This window comes from Dysidea avara, chromosome 7, assembly GCF_963678975.1.
Source record: "Dysidea avara chromosome 7, odDysAvar1.4, whole genome shotgun sequence".
In the NCBI taxonomy this organism is placed as follows: Eukaryota; Metazoa; Porifera; class Demospongiae; order Dictyoceratida; family Dysideidae; genus Dysidea; species Dysidea avara.
Genome location: NC_089278.1, coordinates 25,034,872 through 25,057,561, shown reverse-complemented (window position 1 = coordinate 25,057,561; position 22,690 = coordinate 25,034,872). Strand labels below are relative to the sequence as shown.

Genomic DNA, 22,690 nt, shown 5'->3' with positions numbered 1-22,690 from the left:
TTTATAAAGGTTATTAGTTAGGCCACCTCGTCAACAAGCTGTTTTATCAATGTTACTGATCTGAATATTTATAATCAATTGAAAAGTTAGTACAGTTATAAGATATCAACTGAGAGCAAGAGTTCAACTATCATATACTCCTGTAGAAGGGCGTATCATTAAGTTATGACATAAAGACAAGGTGGTATGGTTTGTGACATAAAAGCAGCCATAAAAGTACAAAAAGAATCTTTATCATTTAGCCACATACACAACACCCAGGAAAGCCATACTCATGAATAGACTGACAAGAAATACCTACACAGCTGTCTAAACCCATGAAGGTACACTTACATTGTAGTTCAGTGAGAAATGCTGAGAGTTCAGGTTAGTTTGGTTGCTAGCTACATTGTTTAGCATGCATTCAATCAATATTATGTTCAATTAATGACATCAATTATACAATGAGAAATGAGCAGGCTCTGCATCATAGCTTCACAATACATCCTTCTACAGGGGTAGCTATATATATATATATATATATATATATATATATATATGAGAGTATAGGATAGTCTCCTCAGTATAATGAACCCTTGCTGAGAAGTAATGGGTTCAGCTCCTATGTAATTGGCTAAAGTTGTAAGACTATTTTTAGTAACATACTTTATTGGTATATTCAGTTCCACCATCAGAATTTTGGTCAGGTTTTGTCATTTTTGCCCCTATGTGTCTACTGTAGTTACCATGTAACCAAGGATGTTACACATGAAGCATAATATTGTCAAGAAAGAGCATGTCATGATCAGTAACAGTACAGAACATAGTGTAAGATTTTAAACAATATGTACTGTTTTAATGCCATACAAAATGTTTATTTTGTAGGAGATGTTGATTATAATTCTGGACCCTACAATGTCACTGTGCTTGCTGGAAATACTGTAGGATTTCTTAATATTAAGCTAATTGATGACAATTTGCTGGAAAAAGTTGAAAACTTCAATTTGACCATTGAGTCATCCTCTTTACCAATTGGAATCTTCCTTGGAAAATTCATTGAAGCCTCAGTGGTTATTGTGGACAATGATGGTAATAAGTTTTTATGCTGGTTCTTTTAATTGATTTTAATGCACAGAAACTACCATCAACTTTGGTCAGTCAACTTACATCATAGATGAAGATAATGGAGTATTGCAACCTGTATTAATTCTCAGTAACCCATCATCAACTAATATCGTTATAAAAGTAAAGAGTTCTGATGTCAATGCAACAGGTGAGTGTATGTACACATAGCCTGCTGTGGGATAACTACTTTAAATGCCATAATCTAGTGATGCCTCAACCCTGTAAGTAGATTACTCATATATTACCTTTTGCTGTGTAAGCCCATGTATGTTTCCCTTTGACAATTTTCATGCTGTTCTTTAGTACTGCACCAATATGTTGATAAAATAATTGCATGGCAGTAAAAATAATATTATTAGAATTTTAGGTAGATGTTTCAAATAAACAAAAATTCCTTTATAGACCATTAGAGTCATTACTGTATTGTGTATTGAAATGTATTGCACATTATTCACTAGATCAGTAATCTGTTATAGAACAGCCAGTATGTGGTGAAATACTCTAATATAGCATTCATATAAAATTACAATGATTATGGTTTACAGTGTTGCAAATTTAGAACATAATCCAAACACATATAATGGAATCCCAAAGAGCACAATGTTGGGAAATACCTGAAAGTATTCTAGATGAAAAATAGGCTTAGGCACTGTTTTCTTTCATTTCTATGATGGTATATAATTCTTTATAATATTTCAAAAAGATATCTAAAGTAGCATGAAAGGGAGGTCATATGGTCTACTGAGCACTGCTTTCATTGTTGAGAACAGTTCTTGTTGAACATTTTGATTTGACAATGGCAGCAACCACAGGTGCTAGGTTTAACAAGACATTCTGTTGAACGTACGTATAACAGAAATCATTACTACTTGGCATGGTTCGATAACAAAAGCAGCTGCATTTTAAAATATTGAAGTACATAAATGTACCATTTGGCTTATCTAGCCTGTATGCTGCTCTAATTTGTTTTGGTATGTGTGCTTAAAATTACTTTTTGTACAAGGATGTTCACACTGTAGAAATTTTAATAGGTAATGCAAACTAGCCACAGCGGGAAGAATTCCTTAAAGTTGTTCTTCATTTTGTAGTGAAAAGACCCTTTTCAACTTGAACACATGTGGTAGCCTATGAGGCCAGCTACATTGTTTTTCAGTTTCAGTAGCTTAAAGCCAAGTAAAAACAAACTATAGTGAAGGTCACTACTAATGTCTGCCACAATACTCACTATTTTTGTGTAGTTATGTTCACCACTATTTTGTAGTGACCGTCAGTATCGTGAATATGTGGTGAGGGTCACTACAAAAGAGTAGTGAAGGTCACTACAAAAGAGTAGTGAAGGTCACTACAAAAGTAGTAAACGTCACTACTTTAAAATATTAAAAGTGAGTATTGGGCAGAAATTAATAGTGAAATTCACTACTAATTTTTTTACAGTGTGAGGCTGTTCACAACATCCTCCAAAACCTCATATTTTTAACTGGCATGAAAAACCACTAGAAATCAAAAAAGGTTACCTGTCTGGAAATTTAATTCAAGATTTATATAGCTTTAATTTGACTGTCTCAGTTTGAGGATACATTCTTCACATACAGACTGCTTTTAGCATAAAATGTTTTGCTCATATGGTTGCAGAAAGACATGCAAACAAGTAAACAAATAAACATTCTTTATGGGAATAGTTTCTAGAACCAGAAGTACACCCACAGTTAACAGTAGTTTTAGACACATACCTACTTAAAAATTCACTGTGCACATGATATTAATCTTATAATGTTCTTTTTTGAATTTTGTTCAAGTTTTTCCACTTGTGTTACCAACTGTTACATGTACATGTACATTGTGTAGGAGATTTTGACTATATTTCTGGATCATACAACATTATTATACCTCCTGAAGTAGTGAATGTGACCTTTAATATTTCAATAATCACTGACAATATTTTGGAAGGAGATGAATTATTCTACCTTAAAATTGATTCATCATCTTTACCTGATAATGTTACTGCTGGTAGCCTTAACACAACCTCTGTTATGATAGTGGATGATGACCGTAAGTATTTCAACATCATTAACAGTTTTAGTATAAAGTATATAAATACCATAGTTATTACCATCACATTCAGTCAGTCAGCATACACTACTGATGAGGACAGTGGAGCAGTACAGGTTGAACTAGTATCCAGTAATCCATCAATGACTGATATAACAGTACAAGTTAACACCATTGACATCACTACAAATGGTATACAATAGATCATACAGATAAAGTACTAATAGTATTATATTATTACAGGTGATGATGATTATGTTACTGGACCATACAATGTTACATTATTTGCTGGAATGATCAGGAGAAGGTTTAATATCTCCATAGCAAATAACAATATTTTAGAGCATACTGAAGTCTTTAACCTAACCATTGATTCATCCTCTCTACCCAGTGAAGTATTATCCAGTGATCGCCGCTTGCAAGTTGTTATAAAGGATGATGACAGTAAGTATTGGTGATTGGCATATCGCGCATTGTGTTATTTATATCAGACCAATTCAGCTAAGTATATGCTTCATTGTATATGAGTGTGTACACACAATATATGCAAATATTGTGGTAATTACAGTGTTAATTATGGTAAATTCCTCTGTGTCTTTTTAGATATCACAATAAATTTTAATGATTCAGTCTATAGTACTAAAGAAGACAATGGACTGATACAACCAAGGTTAATCTTCAGTAACCCATCATCATTTGATATTGCTATACAAGTTGATAGTGTTGACATCAATGCGACTGCTGGTTAGTTTCATACATACATAGGAATGAATATCAAATGAATACATCATTTCTAGCTGATTACAATCCCTGGTCATATGACATTACTATGTATGCCAATCAGACTAATGTAACATTCAATATTTCAATAACTACTAATAACTTGTTGGAGGGAGATAAAATGTTCCAATTAACAATTGACTCATCATCACTACCTGATGCTGTTACTACTGGTGGTCAGAAATCTACTACTGTATTGATACTTGACGATGATCGTGAGTGCATGGTTATAAATTACTAAGTTAAGATTCTATTATATATATATACACTATTTGATGGAATTTCTCATTTTCCTTATCTGTCTACTCATATTTCAACCTAATAATTCAGTCAGACTTTTCTTCAATCATATAATGTATGTACCTGATACAATTGTTGCACTGTTTGTCCTAATTCTCCTTACTACATTATAAAAAGAGAAAAGTTTTTATGTGTGGAGCCTTGGTGTGGGCATAGAATGGATACAGTGCAAACCTACGTACCATACGAAGCCAGCATCCTGAATGAAGCCAGCATCCTTTAGTGATAAACTAGCCTTTCAGGTAAAGTAATTAAATTCAGCAACACAAAATCCATAAGATGATTGTAAGGTCCATTAGAGCGGCATTGTACATTAGCAAAGTAGCCCAGTGCTAGCACCACAAACTGAAATCAATGCATTTGTTTCAGGTAAAACTTCCACCAATCTTGTAGGACAAATGAGACATAATGACATCATAATGATTCATTGTAATAAACTGGCTTGACAGGTTTGAGATCACGAGATCCCATAGTGCATGGTGTGTTCACGGACATTTTATGGCTTTGTGGAAAATGTTATTGTGGTTAAAATTAGGGAAAAGTAGGCAATAGAGCTAGGTGTGGTGGAAGGGTGGTGTGTATAGCTAGGAAAACATATAGTATGTCTATTTTGTATGCACACATACTAAATACATGGTAAGTGGTGATTGCACCTGGGGGTGTGCACTGCTCGAATATGCCGGGTGCACACCATCCCAGGGTGTTTCCACACCAATCAGCATGTTAACTTTTATATTGAATCAGGCTTTCATCTACCTCCATAGTGCAATAGTTAACAGTTTATAATGTGTGGTAGATCATGATATTTAGTAGAGGCAGGTAGAGTTTGAATGCAGAGAGAATTCCAGGTCCCTGGCTGTATGATTCCCCAAGAACTTGCCCAGACTACAAGTTGCCTTGGGATTTAATGACTCACTGATTTGGGATTTTTTTCATTCAACAAGTTGTCAGAGTGGACTTTCAGCCTTTAGCAAGTCCCTAGTGGCCAGTAGTGGGATAATTTTAATGGTGTGAAAAGGTGTAGAATATGATGTTGTGAAATGTTTGCAACATTGGTGAGATGACAATGCACAGGACAAAAAGAAGAAGGTTTTCAATATCAGTTTACACAGTGGTCTTTATTTTATTACAAATTCAGTAAAGTAATTACCCTTTTCGGTGTTCTATTAGAGTAGTTGACTACTCTATTAGAGTATTTCAATTTAAACAGCTTTAAGCAACTGCAGTGTTTCTAAAATTAATTATTCATAGAGCTTAGCCCTTTCCCTTTCCTTCTTTCATTAGTTAAAATATAATTACATCACCACCAAAAAGGTATATACATTAGGTTTACTATCTATGCTTCCACCATAGATGGTACATATCAAAGATTTTGAGGGGCTGCTTCTGCACCTAGACCTTCAGCACTTATGCTGTAAAGCCTTAATAAATAAACTAACATCCATTGGTTCCATATGGGGTACTTAAGTCACTCTCTAGAGTTCCTATGGATACAAATACATGAAATTGACAAGGAGAAAACATTCTGACCGCCTGTCAGATTCCTGTAAGCATTCGAGCGTAAATCAGATGGCTGCAGGTTTGAGGCTGCCTAGGTCCAGTCATGGATGTTTTCTCACCTTTTCAAACATACTTAGTACAACACCTTTAGGACCAGGTGTCCTACAGACCTTTGTGCTGTAAAGCCTTAATAAATATATAAAAACCTAAATCTTCCCAGCTTCTTCTTATGTGCATACTCTATTTTACAGTATTATGCATACAATCATTCATGTGGCCATATTCACTTTGATACTAAATTTACTTTTGCACTCAGTAATGTATTACGTATTGCATTATTATTTTAGCTATTAGTGTCAACTTCAGTCAGTCACTCTATACTAATGATGAGAATACTAAAGTGGTACAACCTATGTTACTTCTTACTAATCCATCCTCGACTGATATCACAATACAAGTTAGGAGTATCAATATTACTGCATATGGTAAGCATGGTCAATAACTAATCAGTAATGTTATATAACATATTTAGGAAGAGGTATTGATTATGATTCTGGTCCTTTCAACTTGATAATTCCTGCTGGAAAAACTAGTTGTCAGTTCAGAATTGAAATTATCAATGATAATATTCTTGAAAATTTGGAGGTGTTTAATCTAACAGTTAATCCACTTTCTTTACCAGCTAACGTCTATGTTGGTAACCCTAATCAAACTATGGTTTTAATTATCGACAATGATGGTAAGTACATATACAAATAAGTTAACATTAACAATACTTTGAAAATTTATTTTGCAGCTATTGTAGTAAGTTTTTCCCAATCATTGTACACTTTTGCAAAAAATATTGGAGTGGCCAGACCGGAAATAATTTTCAGCAATCCGTCTTCTACTAAAATAACAGTTACTGTTGTTAGCAGCAGCGATAATACAACGGGTTAGTATTTTCATCATCAATCATTTCTATACTAGTATATCTATCACTTTACTCAGGTGGTGCTGATTTCACATCTGATGATAAAATCGGTAATTATTTACAATGGTGAAATAATAATTACTTGAGAATTTTTTAAGATTTTATATCTGGACCATACAACATTACATTTCCCTCTGGAGTAACAAGATTATCATTTGACATTGCAATAGATATTAATGGAACAATTGAAGGGAGAGAATCTTTTAACCTTACAATATCTGATATTTTACACCCCAATATAACCCTGGGAAACATTCACCAGGCTGTTGTGTTAATAGTGGATAATGCCAGTAAGTAATTTTTGTGTCATAATAATTATTTCGTGATACCAAATGTTTGCAAAGGTTTGGTGATGTTCAATCAATCAACATATGAAGTCAATGAGAATGAACCTCTACTACAAGCACTGGTGTTAGTTAATGTGCCATTGTTGAGTAATATTGTACTGAATGTCGAAGCTAGTAGCATCACTGCCACAGGTAATTGAAAGTAATTCAGGCAATGTGTTAGACCAATTTTAATCCACAGGTAATGATTATCAATCAGACATCTACAATGTAACACTAGAAGCTGGAAGGAATAGTACATTGATTAATATTACTATCAAGGATGACACAATACTTGAGCCAAGGGAAACGTTTAAGCTAACCATCTTGTCCGTGTCACCACAGGGTGTGATTAGTGGTACTCCCAATGAAGCTATAGTAACTATTATAGACAATGATGGTAAGCAATGTACGTATTATAAATACAATTCATGCCATAACTGCCAAGGTGTATATGCAGCTTTAAAAAACCATGCAGAGTCAACAAATTGGGGAATCAATAGTATATGCTAATATATTCTAAATAACAATCTTTGTACTTGCCTGCATTTGCCATTGCCATTGCCACATGTATTATAATTATTACAATTGATGGCTACTGATGTCATTGTGACCAGTGATCAACATGCTAATTGAGAATCAATTCTTTCATAAGAGTTCAACTGTGTACTATGGATTTATGTACTGATCATTGCACAATGACTCATAGTTGTACTGTATCAGTTACACATTGCCATTTGTACAGTATGGCAGTCACGAAATCAAAAATAAATCCTAGAGTCCCGAACAAACAAAAGTGCAACACTTTAAAGGATCAAACTTGGGACTAGTGCTTTGCGGTATTGATACTATATATATATATATATTATAGTGCAGTACAAGTAGGCATGTGTTGTAATGTGAGAACCTCAAGTTTTTGTTTAGGGCGTGTCTACTAAACCATCAACAAATTGGATAATTAAACACCAAAGGCTGGAATCCTATACTGGTGTTCATCGATATACCGGTATTTCAATATATCGGTTATCAAAGGCTGTCACGGTATGATAATCGGTTATGATAATTTATCACAATAAACAGTATTACCGGTATATCGCAGAGCACTACTTGGGACCCCCTACATCAGGCTACAGTTCTACCACTATGCTACACCGCAACTAGCTATCACCTTCCTTAGTTTGTACCTTATAAGTGTAAACAAGTATGAACCTATATTAGCTAGCTATATACACCCAAATGAAGTAGAAAGCAAAGCTGAACAGACCCTAACACTGTAACACTGTAATTATTTAGGTTTGCCTGTGAAGCATAATAATTTCTTTCACTGTTTGTAAGTTTTTGGTGAGTTTGAGGTGATGGTACCTTCCAACCCTAGAACTCACCAAAAGGTTGCCTTCATACAAGTATGTCAAGTATAGTGTATTTGATTCTAGAGTAATGATGGATGGTTGCCATACAAATAGTAATAGTATTTTGCATAGCAGTGATGTGCGAATAGCCACTCCCATACATATATGCCAGTCACGTTGTACAGTGGCAGATCTAGAAATTTTCAGAAAGGGTTTCAGATTCCACTCAACTTCAGCCTAGCTGTAAGTCGAAGACCCCCCCCAAGAAAAGGTCACAACCTGCTGTTGAATGCCATAAATGTGATTTCAAAGACCAAAGTATGAAGTTTTGCCAGGAGAAAGTCCTACTATAACACACTATGTATAACTCGTGGTGATTTTATCACCCACATGACGAGTCGTCAATAAAATTGGGGGGCGCGCTATTTAGATACCCACCAATTATGCTGGCATAATAATGAGTATAATAAGTGCTTGAAATCATTGAGCATAATGCTAGCATAATAGGCAGAACACTTGTACATTACCATAAATTCTTGCTTATCAAAATACATATCACAGAAAAAGATCGATATATTCTAATAGAACAGTCAGAGAATAGTCAGGCAGCTGACTGTTCTGTTAGAGTATATCGACCTTTTCTGTGACATGCATTTTGACAAGCAAGGATTTAGAGTCTGTGCTTCAGCAACTTACTATTTACTCATAAAGTGCAAACTTACTAGAAAAAATATGGGAACTGAGGTATAAATATCGAGCATAATTTTGAGCATAATAGGTAAATATTGAGCATTAATTTAAGCATAATAGGCAAAATTTTGAGCGGTGCAGCATAGCATAATAGGTAAAATAGTGAGCATAATCGGTGGGTCCCTAGTGCTATTTTCAAAGGGGGTTTCAGCTGAAACCATTGCAACCCCCCTGTATCCGCCACTGTTGTATGTGCCAGAGAAATGCTTTTAATCTGTTGCAGTTTAGTCAACTAAACAAATCTACTTAGTACACACTCACCAGGAGTCAATGAACCACTTCAATCCAAATCATCTAACCTCATTATCTTTACATATTTAGACTTGATTGAAGATTTCCAACACACATTTTCAGCTACTAAAGCTGTGTATTGTGGCGGTTTTTCAGTGCAGTTGATCCCAATTAAGTGAACAAAGAAGCAAAGGACATAACTTTGGCCACCCAGATGAACATTGATGTGTATACTTGCTTGTAGCTAGCTATATATGTACCATTAGGTTCTTGGGAAATCTACACCTCTACTCTTTCACTCCCACATGTTGTCTCTTTCACATGACAATTATCATCCAAATTGCATTCCTATTAAAGCACACTAGTATATTTGATAACTGCAAAGAAAATTAACCTAGTGATGCTTTAAAGAGTAACTGAACAATCAGTGTGGTGCAAAAATTCTTGTATTAGTACAAACCATAGCTTTACACAATGTCAGTGGCAGATCCTGGCTAGCTATTGTAGTGCAGTAGCTAAGTGATAGCTAGTAGCTAAAACTAACCTCTATTCAGCAAGTTAAATCTTTTTTGTAGTTGCAAAAGTTTTTAACAGCAAAAATATAGAAGTTATAGAGTCAAAACTTAACAAAATGATTATTGATTATTATTATTATAAGGGGTGTTTATTGTGCATGAGTGCTGGGTGAACATCTCTAGTAATACTGCAGTAAAGGAAGGTAAAACAAGTGTATTTGATGCTATAAGGTACGTATTGAGTAAGTATCTCCTAAACTAACAAAATACAGTTTTGCTGCACCAGGCAAATCTCATTTCAATTGAATTGTGATAGCTAGCAGTATGGGTTTATTCCAAAAAGAACTCCATATAACCCATGGAACTCCCCCACTAGTACTGTATGTTTATTAGCCAAGGTTAACACAAGTAATCCATTATAGGGCCATTGACTGTACAGTTTTCTCAATCAAAATTTATGGGTTCAGAGTCATCCACAAATATGACAATTGCTTTGGTTCTGGGTGGAGGTACCTCCTCCAGTGACATTACTATAACAGTGATACCATCTGAACAGTCTCCATTATCTGCTGAAGGTAAGAAGTGTTTAGCTGCAATGTAATGATGTTAATTTATCAGGTGATGGGGTGGACTACACGTCAACACCATTGTTGGCCACTTTCTCTGTTGGAACTACTGGAATTGAAATTAGCATACCAATTACTGAAGATGACATAATAGAACCATTGGAAGAAATAGAATTGATTTTTACCATTCCTTTATCAATAAGTAATGCGATTGTTGCTGGAACTGAAATGACTGCTACTGGTGTTATTATTGATAGTACTGGTGAGTGGGTTTAGTGATATTTGGTAAGATGATTTCTGGTCATATTACATAGTTGCAAGGATGACATTTAATCAGTCAGCTTATATGGTTGGTGAGTCTGATGGAGAAGTCCATCTTGAAATAAACCTCAGTAATCAGACATCACAATCAATTGGCTTAACTGTAGAAACATTAACTGATGGTACTAATGCAACTGGTAGGCACTTTGTATTCACGTTTGTATTGTAATGTTGTGATATTACAGGAGGTGTTGATTACAGATCAGGTCCATATAGTTTAGTATTATCTGCTGGAACACAGAGTGTTTCATTTAACATTTCAGTGTATGATGATAACATATTAGAATACAATGAAACATTTACTATAACAATTACTATTGATGATCCAACACTTAGTGATAGGATATCAACTGATACTACTACAGTAATCATAATAGATAATGATCGTAAGTTAACCACTATTAATAGATTTAATACTTCATTGTTTTGCCACATAGCCATCATTGTTGAATTCAGTCACTCACTGTATTATGTAAAAGAGGATCATGCAAAATTAGAATGTGCTCTACTTTTCACTAACCCATCTGCATTTGAAATAATTGTATACACCAATACCACTGGTATAACTGCTCTGGGTAAGTGACACAATACAATAACTATTTATGATGTTGACACACAACACAGGTGATACTGATTATGAACAGGGGCCATACATGATTACATTTCCTACTAATATAACAGAGGCATTCTATGATATTTCAATAACTGATGACAACATATTGGAAATTGATGAGATACTTGATATTACAATTGACTCACACTCACTTCCTTATGATGTGTTTGTTGGCAATGGTAGCCGAGCAGTGGTGATTATAGAAGACAACGATTGTAAGCAGTTATGTTCTGTAGTAATAATGCATGAAATCACAATGTTTATGTTAATGTAATTCACATGCATATGTTTGTAGCTATCACAGTGAATTTTAGTCAAGTACAATTCAGCTGTGTTGAGGGTATGGATAACAAGGATAATGGAATCACACAAGTTCAACTAATGCTTAGCAACCCATCATCATTTGACATTATTGTGGTTGTTGCATCTAGCAACATTACTGCAATAGGTCTGAATAGTAGTAAACACATGAAATCCAACATGTATGGAGTATACAATGTTACATTTCTATCTAATGTGACTTCACAATTTGTGGATATTCCAATATGTGATGACAGTGTACTTGAGGAGGATGAGACATTTAGTCTTACCATTGTTTCAAATTCCCATCCTGATAATGTGACAAATGGTAGTCCTGATAATGTCATTGTTACTACTGATCGTAAGTGCTTAATTGTGTAGTGAACACATTTTCTTTACTTTTGTGTGTTTCAGCTATTACTGTGCATTTCATGAAATCAGTGTACCTAATGGATATAAACAGGAAAAGTGTACAGCTAGCATTGGACCTTAGTAATCCATCATCAGTTGATATCATAATTCAAGTAAAGATTATGGATATTAATGCAACTGGTAAGTGAAATAATATATTATGTAAAGACATTTATAAGTATTTCATTTTATTGCAGAAGGAATGGACTACATTTGTACCCCATCATGTATTATCACTTTTACAACTGGAGACACTACTAAAGTGTTTAACATTACATTACTGAATAATGAAAAGTTGGAAGGGATAGACCACTTCAATGTAAGCATTGAACCACCAAACTATGTTTCTCAAGGAACTCCCTGTGAAGCTCTTTTACTGATAGTTAATATGGATGGTTAGTTGAGTGACTGTATGCTCATCAGTTGATGTGTTAATAGCCTGATATTTATAGCTACATAGAGAATATTGGGTTGGTCCAGTAATCCTCAATATCTTGTAACTTTAAATTTTTGGCCACTGTATTAGAGAGGACCAAATACCTAGTAACTTAATAGAGTTATTAGGGAATAAAGTATTTGGGATTGACTGTTTATCACAACCCACTGTTTAAAATTCCTCCTGAATTTAGTTACATGCATCATAACAGACATCAGTTCATTAGTAATGCAGACATGGACCAAATGCGTGAGTACTTATACTTTAAGTACAAATTTGAAAGTGCTTATTCTTTACTTAAAATTTTTAAAAATGAAGTAGGTTTCAGTAATAATAAGTAGTGAAACAAGAGATGATGGTGAAGATCCCTACTTGGCATTGTAGCAATGTGGCCTAAATTGGCATGTTTAATGCCAAAGTACAAATATCCCACAATGCCAAGTAGGGATTTTCCCTCATAGCTACCACTATCTTTTAAAAACTTTTTGTTAGAGCATTGCTTTAAAATACACATGTTGCTGTGACTGCTGTGTTAGAGTATTTTGACATTGCTCCTCAGCTACACAGTAAGTTCAGCTAGGGGACATGGTACAATAACTTGTTTTTCTACAGAGCTAGATCATTGAGGAACGTGGCCTCAGCCTTGATTTATTAGAAGTGGGGTGGCATGTTCTGATCGTTTAAGGGGCGTGGCTCATTGCAGTCATTCTATAAGCACAGCTTAGCTACAGTCCATTAAGTGCCTCAAATAGTTTCAAATATGTTCCTTCAAGGAAAGTGTCAATATGAAAATTAACACCTTGGTATGATTTCCTGGCATGAAGAAGACAATAAACATTTAATTGAAGACAGAGGAATTGCAAAGTGCAGAAGGCAGACATTCATTGGAGCCACAAAAGGCACATCCCACTCGTGAGCTTGTTGTGGCATGAAATGGTGGCTGTGCAATGCTTCATTTGACCTCTAGCCTTGTGACTGTGGTTAGACAGTGAGGCAGGCAGACCAACATACAGGTTTTGATGATTTAAAAAAAATCCTATATCTGGCTGCCTGTGTTTTAACACAATGTTTTAATGCTGAATGGAGTAAGACTATTCCGTAAAGGTTATTTTCATTATGTATGATGTTTCTATGATGATTTTTAAATGCAGCATTTTTAGTGGCACCCGTCACTTTAGGGGAACCCTATTAAACAGCACTATCATACTGTATGATTAAACTGTCTTTTTCTAGATGTTGCACTTGAAAGACCATTCTTTTCACTCATTTTATTAAAAGGAATGACCATCACTTTGTCATGTAATCCAAGACACTTACCAAAAGCATTTTCACTGTGCTGGACACACAATGGAACTAGTATTAATAACAACATGGATGGGATAACCCTTGCACCAGTCAATCGTAATCATAATCTAATAATACAATCAGCATCTTTAAACAATAGTGGGATCTACCATTGCATTGCATCTCCAGCAGTCAGCCAGTCTATAAATGTGACAGTTATTGCAAGTGAGAAAATTAAGTTATTATTTTATAAGTTGCACTTGTGTTTACATTATGAAATGGTGGGTAGTATCTGTGATTGATAATTTACTATAACTTGAATTGTTCCCATCAGGCATATATGGATTCTATGCATTGAACAATAAGAATGTTTGATTGCTATAACACTATCTAATCCAAAACAGCCAAGCTGTAAAAAAAGTGTGCGGCCCTCACAAAGGCTATGGTGAAAAAAGATGTGAAATCCAAGGTGGCGGCCAAGAAATGGCTGTGATGGTAGGTTAATGGTAAAAATTTTAATAACAACATTTCAGGTTAATTTGGTGCCGCTTGGTCAATTGGCACAAAATTCACCTGAATTGTCGTTATTAAAATTTTTACCATTAACCTACCATCACAGCCATTTCTTGGCCGCCACCTTGGATTTCACATCTTTTTTCACCATAGCCTTTCTGAGGGCCGCACACTTTTTTTACAGCTTGGCTGTTTTGGATTAGATTTCATTTCTTTTTGTATTTGTATACCCCAAAGCCGGCCTATGGCCAGCTTTGGGACTTTTTTAACCTATGTTTTTTTTCTTTACTACAGGAAGAAGAAAAGATGAAGTACATGTACTTTAAATATTTTATCAGTAAATGTACAAATTATATATATAATACATATGTGACCGGATTTGTGAAAAGGGGCCTTCCACACACATCCAATTTGCCAACTTTGACAATTGATAACTTCAGATTGGAGAGAGCTATTGCCTTGAAATTTGGGCAGTGGTGATTTCTTTGCAGCTGAACTCTCTACAAGGTAATTTCTTCTAGCTGATCTCTCTACAGGGAGATTTGTTTGTAGCTGAACTATCTACAAGGTAACTTCTTCTAGCTGATCTCTCTACAGGGTGATTTGTTTGCAGCTGAATTCTGTACAGGTGATTTGTTTGCAGCTGAGCTCTTTACAGAATGGTTTCTTTGTAGCTGAACTCTCTACAAGGTAACTTCTTCTAACTGAACTCTCTACAGGGAGATTTGTTTGCAGCTGAACTCTCTTCATGATGGTTTCTTTGTAGCTGAACTCTCTAAAAGGTAACTTCTTCTAACTGATCTTTCTACAGGGAAATTTGTTTGTGGCTGCATTTTCTACAGGGTGATTTCTTTGCAGCTGAACTCTCTACATGGTGGTTTCTTTGTAGCTGAACTCTCTACAAGGTAATTTCTTCTAGCTGATCTCTCTACAGGGAGGTCTGTTTGTAGCTGAACTATCTACAAGGTAACTTCTTCTAACTGATCTTTCTACAGGGCAATTTGTTTGTGGCAGAATTTTATACAGGGTGATTTCTTTGCAGCTGAACTCTCTACATGGTGGTTTCTTTGTAGCTAAACTCTCTACAAAGTAATTTCTTCTAGCTGATCTCTCTACAGGGTGATTTGTTTGTAGCTGAATTCTGTACAGGTGATTTGTTTGCAGCTGAGCTCTTTACAGAATGGTTTCTTTGTAGCTGAACTCTCTACAAGGTAACTTCTTCTAACTGATCTTTCTACAGGGCAATTTGTTCGTGGCTGCATTTTCTACAGGGTGATTCCTTTGCAGCTGAACTCTCTACATGGTGGTGTCTTTGTAGCTGAAATCTCTACAAGGTAACTTCTTCTAGCTGATCTCTCTACAGGGTGATTTGTTTGTAGCTGAACGATCTACGAGGTAACTTCTTCTAGCTGATCTCTCTACAGGGTGATTTGTTTGTAGCTGAATTCTGTACAGGTGATTTGTTTGCAGCTGAGCTCTTTACAGAATGGTTTCGTAGCTGAACTCTCTAAAAGGTAACTTCTTCTAACTGATCTTTCTACAGGGCAATTTGTTTGTGGCTGAATTTTCTACAGGGTGATTTCTTTGCAGCTGAACTCTCTACTTGGTGGTTTCTTTGTAGCTGAACTATGTACAAGGTATTTTCTTCTAGCTGACCTCTCTAGAGGGTGATTTGTTTGTAGCTGAATTCTGTACAGGTGATTTGTTTGCAGCTGAGCTCTAAACAGAATGGTTTGTTTGTAGCTGAACTCTCTTTACAGGTAACTTTTCTAGCTGATGTCTCTACAAGGTGACTAGTTTGTAGCTGAACTCTCTACACGGTGGTTTCTTTGTAACTGAACTTTCTACAAGGTGACTTCTTCTAGCTGATCTAACACAGGGTGATTTGTTTGTAGCTGAACTCTCTACAAGGTAACTTCTTCTAGCTGATCTCTCTACAGGGAGATTTGTTTGTAGTTGAACTCTCTAAATGATGGTTTCTTTGTAGCTGAACTCTCTACAAATTAACTTCTTCTAGCTGATCTCTCTACATGGTGATTTGTTTGTAGCTGAATTCTGTATAGGTGATTTGTTTGCAGCTGAGCTCTTTAAATAATGGTTTCTTTGTAGCTGAACTCTCTCAAGGTAACTTCTTCTAGCTGATGTCTTTACAGGGTGATTTGTTTGTAGCTCAACTCTCTACATTGTGGTTTCTTTGTAGCTGAACTCTACAAGGTGATTTCTTCTAGCTGAATTATCTCTTTCTATAGTTGCATGAATTCCCTACAAGGTAACTTCTTCTAGCTGATCTCTCTACAGGGTGAATTGTTTGTGGCTGATCTCTCTACAGGGTGACTTGTTTGTAGCTGATCTCTATACAGGTTACTTGTTTCTAGCTGATCTCTTGAATTCTCTTCAGGGTGACTGCTCTATTAGGATGACTGCTCTATTAGAGTATCTCGATCTCGCACTTGCTACACCAAGTTGGATTTCGTGTTATAACTCCGTGGCTTTAAGTCTGATTCTTCTACACCATTGAAGAGCCTTTCTAAGATGATAACTCCATCGGTACAGCGATTTTCAAAGCATTACCCCAAGTGGTTTACCTGGTAGGCGTGGCAAGCAGTCGTTTTTTATTAGCTAATCTCGATTGCATAATTGTTACACACTGTTGGTTTTTTCGTTGTATCTTCCTGGTTTTTAGCTCGATTTCTTTCAAACCACAAAAGGTTTGAGGTTCAATAGTTAACCTATTCACCCACCGATTTTCAGCTTCTTCCCATACGCGGTTTACCCTGTAGGCGTGACAACATATTGGTGTTATTTTTCGTGAATAATCGCTCATAACTCTTTGCCTGTTTATCGTATTCCAGCCAAAGTTGGTACAGAGATGCGCCTTTATACCCCCCTTCTGTGTGCCAAAGTTCAAGGCGATCGGATATGGCGTTCGCGTTTTATAGCAGTTTTTGTAAGTGTGCGAAAAGAGGAAGAAAAATAAGAAGAAAAAAAAACGAAGAAACTAAGCCAATTTTTGAAGTCGCATATCTCGAGAACGCTTGAAGCGATTTCGCTCAAATTTGGAATGTGGAGTGCTGAAGGTGGAGGAAGTGTCCACAGCAAAAATCGTCTTGTTTCATAAAGGCAGCACAGAGCTACGGAGGTGCGAAAATTGCGTTTTCTTTCTTCCTGTCAATATACTCACGGGTGTTACGCGCCGGTTTCTTGGGCTGCACGACACACTACCGTGTGTCTTGATATACTTGTTAACAATTGTTGCATGGTCAAAATGATATGTACATAGTCAGCTAAACTTTCAATGTGCATGTCAGGTCTTGTTTGGTTAAGTACTTTGCCCGTAGAAACACCTTTGGTGGTACAAAATGTGTGCCAGGGGGGTTCTGAGGTTTCCAGAAACTAGTCAAGTCAGATCAAGATACTGCAATAGAGCAGCCACCAATCAAGATTCCCTTATAGAGCAAGCACCCTAAACAACAGTCAAGCACTAATTTTTATGATAGTATTTGATAAACTGCTGAAATTGTTCATAAATTTAAGTATGAAGGATCTAACTTCCCTGAGGTATTCCCCTAGACTGATATGCTTCCCATGCTAGTGTGCTTCTGGCATTAAGATACAGGTGAATGCTAGACTTTAGCTTCTCCAAGTTATAATGAACTGTTTTGTGTGGGTAAAGTAAAAGCTGGATAAACTCTGGAGGCACGTTAAGCACTCTAGAACACTGCATGGGTAGTTATAAAGAGCTGGCATAATAATAGCTTCTTACAAATTACCTTACACATGTACAGGATGTAGTCGTTTTCAAAAAAAAGTGATAAGTGGTTTTGTTGTCATCAGCATAATAAATTTTGTTTTCATTATCATTTAGCATGTGATAATGACTTTTCTGGGGGACTACTGTGGCCTTCCAGTGGACGTAATCGACTGGTGACTCAACGATGTTCTGAGCTACATCCCAGTTTCCGTTCTGGTGTTTCAGTAAGCAGACAGTGTGGAGATGATGGAGAATGGTCACCTGTTGATCTAAGAGGCTGTACCATGTTCATTAACTCTAACCCACTAGTAATAGTCTACTTTACACTGAATGGAAGTGTGACTGATGATAGTACTGCTGAGGCTGTTATTGAAGTAATTCAAACATTACAATATACACTGTAGTTTTATTACTTAGTATGTGTTGCAATAGTTTAACACAACAAGATGGTAAAATAAAAAACATGGGTGCCACAATTATGTCAGAGGCGTCGCTACAATGTAGGCAGGTGAGGCAGTTGCCTCACCAAATATTGGTGACTGAAGTCACTGAACTAAGAGCTACAATGGACCTTTAGATGCATTGAAAGCTTGCATTAACAAAGTTATATGCTATGAACTTATTGTACATATCTAGTAAGAGTCCATCCAGGGGCAGCTCTAGGGGTTTAGCTACTGAGGTTTTCAGAAACTAGTCAAGCAAGATTGATATACTCTAATAGAGCAGTCACCCTAATACAACAGTCAAGTAATTTTTTTAACATAATGGTTTTAAACTACTTAAATTGCTCTCACAATCAATGTCAGATAGTTTAACTTTCTGGCCAGGGGAGCATAACCCAGATCCCCTGGATTGACATGTTACCAGTATATACTACTCAAGTCAGGGTCTGAGCAACATGCATAAAATACCATAATGTGCATTCTTTGCAATTACCGTACAAGTGGTAGGACTAAAATTACCTCCAGATTCAATCTTGTAACTCTTAAATTTCAATGGGGGCATGCTCCCAGACCCCCTATATAGCTGGAGCATGCTATGCAGATTGTACTTACACACTATATAGAGTGCATGCATTAAAGCATTGCAAGTCTGCCTCACCTATTTAAAATTTCTAGCTACGCCCCTGTATGTAAAATGTATGCATGATGGATTACTTTTCATCCTTCATTTTGTCCCTTTGTAGCTATATAATGTTGATTCTGAGAATCAAATCAATGAATTTGATTTGTATTACAATGAATTTCAGAATTGCTTACAGTAAAAGTAATCAAAAGTATAAATATCAGACTGCATAGCATACTATCTTTGTACACAACTGCTAAGCAATTAGAATTGTGGTGGAGCGTAGCAATTCTGACATTATCCTAGCAAATAAAACAGTCAGTATATATTCAGTGCAAAACAATCTTATCAAACGATTTGTTATATTTCATATATAGATTCGACAAGAAATTTTTATTTCAAAGTACTGAAACAGTTGAGAATAATGCAAAAGTTTTAGAGTATATGCAAGCTTTTAAAGAAATTAGAAGATTACAAAGCATTATGTGCATGATTACCTCAGCCCTAAAAGGTGCTTACCAGAGAGTACGCTTATTGAATTGCAGGCTAAGTAATGTTACCATTCTTCCATTGAAGTGGCTCAGAGTGAATCATGAATTATTACATACATGATAAACTCAGAAACCATATACAGTAATAATTACAGGCAAGGACTTTATCTGCACTTGGACCTTATATAAAAAGACTACTACGTACATAATTATAAATTATATATATTAATGTATGAAACAGTATAAATAGACAGACTGCATTACTGAGTTAGACTCAACTGTGTGCCTTTTAGGGGTTCGGGTTCAGGATGCAGTACTTTTGTGCCCAGCTAGAATTAAAATGTGCAAATATTTTAACATTAATTCTGTAATCATTACTTGAACCATTTACCACACTATTTATGGTAACCTATACATTAAGGTAGTATTGTTTTATGCATTTTTATATGTAGGCGGTTGCAAAAAGTCATTCTTTTGTGGAACTAAATGTCACTAATGTATCAGGAAGCACAAAAAGATATAACACTTCAAGATCAGAGTTTGTTGGTTTATCAATATCATTTACTCTCCAAGTTGAATCATTTCCAACTGCTATTAATGAAACTATAAAAGCAGACACTCTCCACGTTCTCACAGCTGGTAATTTCCTAACAAGTGATGATGATGTCATGGTAATAGCTTTTCAGCCAAACTGTAAGAAATGAAATTGTATTGTTAACATTATGCCAACTTTGAAAATGTTTTATTTGTTGTATTATCACATGTGCAGCAGTAAATATGGATGTCTTCAACATTTCAAATATTTGTTTTCTGCAGCAAGCTGTTCGTGTGATACTACCATCTCACTCAATGCTATACAAACAATTTGTACTGGACCCAGCACTCCACCTTGTAAATGTACAACCGATTGCAGAGTAAGGATTTGTGTTTATAGTCTTAAACAAATAGTATTAATGGATGCTTCCCCAGTGTAATAGTCCCACTTATGTTGGTGATGGCAAAGTGTGTGGGGTTGACTCAGACTATGATGGATTTCCTGATGTGAACTTGAACTGTAATATTGTACCATCATGTGAAGGGGTATGTTGAAGAAATGGTTATAATTTTTCTTTTATCCTATAATTTTTTAGGATTTGTGTCCAGACATTTACAGCACCATCTCTGGCTCAAATGGTAAACAGCAAGATGCCTCATTTTGCTCTCAAGCAGTAAATACTAATGGTATGTTTTTTCATGTGCCTATGTTAACATCACAATCTGGTAACATTATCAATGTCTAGTAAAGAGACCTTTTCAAAAATGCCGGAGATTGAATGTACCACTGGAGCAATACTTAAGTAAAAGGAATAGCTGTAAATGTAGCATTATGTGGATGAGTGATAAGTGCAGCTAGGATTGCATCATATACAACTGTGCTGCTTATTTTGTTGGGATACAGTTAGCTAGGCATGAATAGAAGTTCTTTTGTAGTTACCTGGGTAAGGTGGAGAGGAGGATGTCTTTGCCATCTCTACATCTGCCTTAATAAAGCTAGCATAAATACTTCGTACATGCAGTATTATGCATACATAGCCCATACAGAGATGTAAGTGGGGGGGGGGGGGGGGGAGATTTGCTTTAAATGTCCCATGCTGGATCTGCTATTGAATATATGCAAAGATTCTTATGGGTAAAAATAGAAAGTAAACCAATACACAAAATGGAAATACTCTGCTGCTTTACTACATTGTCTATATGATTTTATATGGTGTCTTAATGTGCTTCAAAGTGATTATATGCTTCCAGGATGTAATATGGAACAAGATACAATTTGGAATATCACATGGCCAGCAACTAGTGTTGGTAATACTGCTATACAAAAGTGTCCGGGTGGTGGTGAAGTAGAAGGTAACTACTTCACTTGATATAAGCTGATGTTGGTATATTTAACACAGGACTAGCTGCAAGAAAATGTGTAGGTATTGGCAATTGGGGAAAGCCTGATGTATCAAGTTGTACAACTATCGAGCAAATAAGACTTGGGAGTCAAATAAAAAATATAGAACGTATTGTTGCTAATATTCTGAACAATGAAACAAGAGACTTGACTGAAAGATTTGATTCACAGTTGGTAACCAATATTGCTAGAGAGCTTAACATTGTCACTAACACTTCTATACCTCTCATTCCTAATGATGTCATTCAGACTGCCAACATACTGAAATCCATTGTGAAGTAAGTACCTCTATATTTGTATTCAAATATATCTGAGTAGTTTTATGTGTAAAATGTAAATAGCAAAGGTTTATGTTTTATATGATATTCAAGGCTTATTTAAAGTGCAGCTTTTCAAGCAATTCTGAAAGTGTGCTGTCAGAAATTTTATATTTCTTGTATATAAAGGTGAAACAAAAATGCTTAGCACAAATTTTGCCTGACTTAGCATTTACTATACAATTGAATACCATATGACTAAAAATGAAAAATCAAGTTAGTAGAAATCACAATACAAAAGTTCTAAATCAACGAGAGTTTGTTGAGTGTGTATAAGTATGTGCTTGAATCCCAGCAAAGCTACTTTTAGATTTTCCATGTTGATGTAATTTTCTAATAGACTGGTGTTCAGATAACTAAGAAGTTCATAACTCTGAAATTCACATAGAATAGCTTATCAAAAAGATTGCAAATAAAAGGAGCTTGAATAGGACGACAAACTACTCTAATAAAATATTCAGCTACTCTAATTGAACTATCTTAGAATAAATAGTTCTAGTTAACAGGGTCCAGAAAACTAAAATTTCTTGAACATCTCTTCAGCTGCAGTCTTAATAGTACATGACTAATCCCTATACCATATGACTAAGCTTACATCATTCAAGTATACAATAATTCAAGATCATATTTATTTCTATATAGCAAGCCTTAGCTATTCTAACCCCAATGACTCTGACAATGGCTAAAATATTGCTCATGAACAAAGTTGTTTAGATAGTTGTAATCCATTTGTTCATGTACATACTGAGCCACCCACAATAGTAGTGATGCATAAATAAAAGATTTTGCTAGTTATCTGATTGACTAGT

At 35.6% G+C, this 22,690-nt stretch overlaps 1 protein-coding gene across 3 annotated transcripts in view; it reads left to right on the top strand.

Moving 5' to 3' along the window:
- The window catches only part of LOC136260322 (uncharacterized), a 57,297-nt gene that overhangs the window by 18,224 nt on the left and 16,383 nt on the right, over window positions 1-22,690 (top strand). For all 3 annotated transcript variants that reach the window (XR_010703495.1, XM_066054015.1, XM_066054016.1), the window contains exons 13-43: window positions 865-1,068; window positions 1,115-1,252; window positions 2,950-3,153; window positions 3,208-3,345; window positions 3,397-3,597; window positions 3,757-3,897; window positions 3,951-4,148; window positions 6,081-6,218; window positions 6,266-6,472; window positions 6,530-6,667; window positions 6,724-6,756; window positions 6,805-6,996; window positions 7,051-7,185; window positions 7,235-7,432; window positions 10,300-10,452; window positions 10,496-10,705; window positions 10,758-10,901; window positions 10,950-11,150; window positions 11,202-11,339; window positions 11,389-11,592; window positions 11,673-12,038; window positions 12,092-12,229; window positions 12,286-12,483; window positions 13,758-14,033; window positions 18,187-18,446; window positions 20,081-20,321; window positions 20,445-20,542; window positions 20,598-20,708; window positions 20,759-20,849; window positions 21,414-21,515; window positions 21,563-21,842. Coding sequence is in view for 2 of the 3 variants with exons in the window: in XM_066054015.1 (XP_065910087.1) it covers window positions 865-1,068; window positions 1,115-1,252; window positions 2,950-3,153; window positions 3,208-3,345; window positions 3,397-3,597; window positions 3,757-3,897; window positions 3,951-4,148; window positions 6,081-6,218; window positions 6,266-6,472; window positions 6,530-6,667; window positions 6,724-6,756; window positions 6,805-6,996; window positions 7,051-7,185; window positions 7,235-7,432; window positions 10,300-10,452; window positions 10,496-10,705; window positions 10,758-10,901; window positions 10,950-11,150; window positions 11,202-11,339; window positions 11,389-11,592; window positions 11,673-12,038; window positions 12,092-12,229; window positions 12,286-12,483; window positions 13,758-14,033; window positions 18,187-18,446; window positions 20,081-20,321; window positions 20,445-20,542; window positions 20,598-20,708; window positions 20,759-20,849; window positions 21,414-21,515; window positions 21,563-21,842 (5,476 nt within the window). In the remaining variant the exon portion in view is untranslated. The remainder of the gene's footprint in view (window positions 1-864; window positions 1,069-1,114; window positions 1,253-2,949; window positions 3,154-3,207; window positions 3,346-3,396; window positions 3,598-3,756; window positions 3,898-3,950; window positions 4,149-6,080; window positions 6,219-6,265; window positions 6,473-6,529; window positions 6,668-6,723; window positions 6,757-6,804; window positions 6,997-7,050; window positions 7,186-7,234; window positions 7,433-10,299; window positions 10,453-10,495; window positions 10,706-10,757; window positions 10,902-10,949; window positions 11,151-11,201; window positions 11,340-11,388; window positions 11,593-11,672; window positions 12,039-12,091; window positions 12,230-12,285; window positions 12,484-13,757; window positions 14,034-18,186; window positions 18,447-20,080; window positions 20,322-20,444; window positions 20,543-20,597; window positions 20,709-20,758; window positions 20,850-21,413; window positions 21,516-21,562; window positions 21,843-22,690) is intronic.